We start from the raw sequence: 5,000 nt of genomic DNA on the forward strand, positions 1-5,000 counted from the left end.
AATTCGTACTCAGGATAATACTGTTTCAGATTTGCATGAACCTTTATTCTGGCAAACGGGTAATTGATATCCTCAACAAGAAAAGCTACAGGACCTATGCACTTTATGATTCTAGATGAGCCAGTCCAATGGTGGCGGAAGTTTATAGAGTATCTGGTAGGGGGAGGAGCAGGTGCTAGAACACGCCTCCAAACAAGATTACCGACTGCAGGCTGGAAAGTAGTTCTTGACCTCTGGTTGTAAGGTCTGGCCCAACCTTCATGTGTTTGATGACTTAACTGTATTGCAACTTCTCTTGCTATTCGCAGCTTTTCTGCATGACCGTTATGATCCGTTGAGAAGGTTGTAATATTCGTTGGTCCAACTGAAAAGTACCCATGTCGGCCAGTCATAAGGTAAAGTGGTTGTTCATCAGTTGAGCGGTGAATTGCTGAGTTGATTGCAAGTCGAACTAACGGCAGAATTTCAGGCCAACGCGAAGGTTGTGTCTCTGCTAACATGGCTAATGCATCCTTTACCACCTGGTTAGTCCTCTCTACCATACCATTGGCTTGGGGATGATAGGCAATCGTGAACATATGGGTCATCTTTAGGCTTTCGCAGATCAGCTCAATCTATTTTTAAACTCCGTACCTTGATCTGTCTGTAATATTCTGGGGGAACCAAAAATAGATATGAAATTCGTAACAAGCCCATCACAGACAGAAGCAGCATCAGAAAGCCTTAAGGGGACTAACTGGACAAACCTGGTATGATGATCCACATTGTAAGTGGGACTCTCGTAACATGTTAGGGAAGTAAAACATCTTACGCAGGTTAGCATAAGTGCGATAGATACCGGGATGAGTTGCTAAGGGAAGACAATGAGCAAGCTTCATGGCAGACGACCTCAGTTCTAATGGGATTACCAACTGTTGAATGACCTGATTATCAAGATGCCGCATATGGTAAAGAACTCCCTCTTGCAACTCAAATTCATCGACTGGTAATGGGATACGTCTCTTTGGAATTGACCTTTCTTCCAAAAACCTAATGACATCAGCCCAAAGTGGATCCTTTCAGTTGAGCTTCCCGAATCTTTTGAGGTTCCATATTATTCAAATCCACGGTTGCAACATGCCTACTTAGTAGGTCAGGTACGTGATTGGTGGCTCCTTGCTTATATACCAATTTGAAGTTGTAGAAACTCAACTCATGGGCAAAGCATGACATACGAGGACTCTTAGTTTTCCTATGAAAGACATATGTAAGTGGTCGGTGGTCGCTGTAAATGGTAAAGTGCCAGCCATAAATATATGGATCAAAGACCCGAACCCCTTCCACAACGGCCAGAGCCTCTTGATCTATTGCAGGGTATCTTGACTCAGCATCTCTTAGCTTCCTAGAAAAGTATGCAATGGCATGAGATTGGTCAGCTGCATCTCTTTGCATAAGACAGGCCCCTATCGCAACTTTTGAGGCATCACAATGAACTTCAAATGGGCGTGAGAAATCAGGTTGCCGCAAAATAGGGGCTGTAATAAGACACTCTCAAAGCAACTCAAATGCTTTCATTTCATCTGGTCCCCACACCCATGGAGTAGTCTTTTTCATGAGCCTGGTTAATGGAGCAGTAATAGTAGCATAATTTTTAACATGCTCCCAAGAATCTACGAACTTCCTTTAGATTCCGTGGTGCAGGCATAGACTTTAGACCATCTAACTTATCAGGATCTGGCAAGACTCCATCTGGTGAGATAACAAATCCAAGGAATTTGATACTCTTTTACAAAGTTGTATTTGTCAAGATTCAATTTTAAACCAGCACAAGCAAGATGTTTCCAAGTTTCCTCTAAATGATTTAAGTGTTCTTCCAAATTCTTTGAATAAATAACAATATCATCGAGATATGCGAGGGTATGAAGCCCTAATACAGAGGAGAGAATGATATTCATCATACGTTGAAAGGTTGTTGGTGCTGTTGCCAATCCAAAAGGCATAGGTGAAAATTGGAAAAGGCGATTCCCATCACAAAACGCAGTTTTTGGGCAGTCTTCAGGTGCAACCTCAACTGACCAGTAAGCAGCCTTCGCATCCAATGTGGTAAAAATGCTAGTATTTCCCAACTCATCAATTAATTCATCTATGCGTGGTAAGGGATAGGTATCAGCAATCGTTACTGAATTCAGAGCCCGGTAATCCACACAAAACCGGATCAATCCATCCTTTTTGCGCACTAACAGCAGGGGACAACCAAGGTGATGTGGATGGTTCTATCACGCCTGCCTTCAGCATTTCATCACACTTATCTCGTATGACGTCCTTGGTGGCCTGAGGTAATCTCAACTGACGATTACAAATGGTACGGTTTTCCGTTGTACGGATGTGGTGTTGGACTTTGGGTACTGTTCCAATCGTGGACTTATGCCCAGAAAAGAGTGATGGGTATTTTTCTAAAACATTTATTAATTTACCCTGGACCACTGGAGAAAGATGGTCAAGAGCATCACCTAAAGGTAAATCGAAGGCAGAAGCGGCAGCACAGGAAGTGGAATAATTCAGAGATGCATCTGGAAATACCATAAAGTCTGCATCGGTATAGCCGAAGTCTAAGAGGCCATATGACTGGTCAAATTCATCCTCATCATATGACTGGTAATCATCAGGTAGTTCAGGAATTTCCTCTACTGAAGGGGAAGCTACATCGACCTCTGCATCTTCTATGGTAACAACACCCGCTACTTCAAATGCTGTCCCCAAACATTGACCATTTTTCACTCGGTAAGGCCTGGCTGTAGGATTTATCATCCAGACATGGAGATGTCTCTCCTGAACATTCACGATAGTCGAAGGGATGACAAGGTCATGGGTTGAAGCATCAACCTGTATCTGATCATGTACACAGGAGCGAGAGACCACAGCAGGTAGGAACATCCCTGTGTATGGAGGAACAACATTTGCGCGATAAGCATGGATTGCATGACCTCTCCCCTGTGCTAATTCGCTTGAAGGGTCTACGACCTTGGAGTCATTTAGTGGCTGATTGTCAGTTGAACATTCAATAGGTGCCGATTCATCTTCAGAGTATGATAGTGTGGGTAAACCTATAGGCATGAGACTAATGCAAAGTGAAGGAGAATCGGTATAAACGATGAGGTATTCTTTACCATTTAAGCGTAGATAGGCAGAATTGGTTGAGTTGTAGTGGGCCAATTCAAAGTCAAATCTCCTAAGAAAATTCATCCCCAATAACAAATCCCTTGGGAATGTGACATCATTTACTAGTGTACAATGATGAAAACAACTCAGGTCTGGGGATAATTGTATGTTTATTTTGACCTCACCATGCACATCTGAACTCTGGCCCGAAACTCCACGTAAAGACTTAAGCCTACTTATTAGCTTCCACTCTCCAAAACGTTGATGGAAAAACTCATTAGCCTTCAAGGTAGAAACTTCCGACCCCGTATCAATGAAAGCCATCAGCGGATGGTCTTCAATATTGAGTGCCACGAGAGGTGGTCCTTCTCGTGATTGCTGATGGATTATCATTGGCCCTTGGGTTTTCGTAGCCAACGTTACCTGGGCCTTGGGGGCGTTGGCTGTGCGGAAAGGGGCAATTACGTGCCATGTGACCCTTCCTGCGGCAATTATAACATTCTCGACCACCAGTTATGGCGGCTCGACATTCGTCCATGTTGTGAGATTTCAGCTTATGGAACTCGCACCACTTGGCACTGCCTGCAGTGCCCGCTGCGGCTACATACTCAGAGCTCCTGCGATTTAGTCAATTTGGACGTTGAGATACTTGATGAAAGGGGTGCTTTCGATATGGGTCATACAGTGGACAGTCTAGCGCTGGGAGAGTAGTCGGGCCCTCAGTACCATGGCGAATCCCATTCCTGGAGTTCCACACACGTTGTGCTGCTTTAGCCAGAATAGAAACTGGTGCATCATCCCTCAATGAAAGAAGATCACGCAACCACCCTGGTATACCTTGGAGAAATAGCCTCTTAATAAGATCCTCTGGAGTCCCAATACTACTGGCATGATCTCTATATCCTTGATAGACCGCAGCTTCTAGTTGAAGGTGAAAATCAAGGGGTGCTTGCCCCGCTGTCATCTTATAATCGTGAAGCACTTTAAAGAAATCATTAGTAGTGTAAGTACCCCTGAACTTGGTTCGAAGTTTTCCCTTAAATTCAGCCCAATTATGGCAATCATCAAATATTGGACCATTTATAATATCACTAGCCTGACCGCGAGCATGGGCCCTGGCAGCTCGCATATACCCCTCGTCAGTAGCTGGCCTTACCAGATTTTCCACGGAACGAATCCAGGACTCGACCTCCTGATTACGTTTAAGAGGCTCAGTTGCTGAAGTCTCGCCACGGAAATAAGGGATACTTTCCCTGGCTACAACGTATGACACGATAGACTGGGCACTAACATCGGTGGACGTGGAATTAGCTACACGTGTAGAGCTATCTGCATGTCCCAATGTTGGTATTTCAGTACTTTCTCTATCCAAATATGGCTGTGTTTGTTAGGGTAGACGTTCTCTAGGAAGGTCTGGTGGAAGAGCGAACGTCCGCTCGACGTCAAACACACGGTATCTTTGTTCATCTGTTGGACGTCGCGCACTGACATCAACGTCGTTATCTACGTTACAATCACGCTGATCCTGCTGCGTTCTAGGTCTCTCATGACTGGCAACACGTCTCTCCAGAGCTTCCTGATTCCCTCTTACTTCCCTTAGTTCCCCACACACAGCGATAAGCTTTTGCAAAATTTCCTCAAACATAGTTAATTCGACTCCGACAGATCGAACTTCCTCTCGCATTTCGGGTGTTGAGGCATTCGAAAGAACTGGCAAGACCTCAGTGACGTCATGAGAAGGACGTGCACTCGACGGTGAAGTAACCGCCGATGCAGGGCGACTTCTGGTGCTCTTCTTAGGCATATTTATTTGTCAAATAAATAACAGCAGACATGGAGAAAGCACGATATATGAGTAGCGT

General features: G+C 44.5%; 1 protein-coding gene across 1 annotated transcript in view; it reads right to left on the reverse strand.

Moving 5' to 3' along the window:
- LOC147468110 (uncharacterized) overlaps window positions 1–587 on the reverse strand; it is a 738-nt gene extending 151 nt beyond the window's left edge. Inside the window, exon 1 of the mRNA XM_086554598.1 lies at window positions 1–587. This exon is cut by the window's left edge and continues 151 nt beyond it. Within this exon, the coding sequence (XP_086410724.1) occupies window positions 1–587 (587 nt within the window).
- Between the last annotated feature and the right edge of the window lie 4,413 nt (window positions 588–5,000).

The sequence above is a fragment of the Penaeus japonicus genome, unplaced genomic scaffold (assembly GCF_977035675.1).
Source record: "Penaeus japonicus unplaced genomic scaffold, GWHDUDI00000001_assembly GWHDUDI00000030, whole genome shotgun sequence".
Taxonomy (NCBI): domain Eukaryota; kingdom Metazoa; phylum Arthropoda; class Malacostraca; order Decapoda; family Penaeidae; genus Penaeus; species Penaeus japonicus.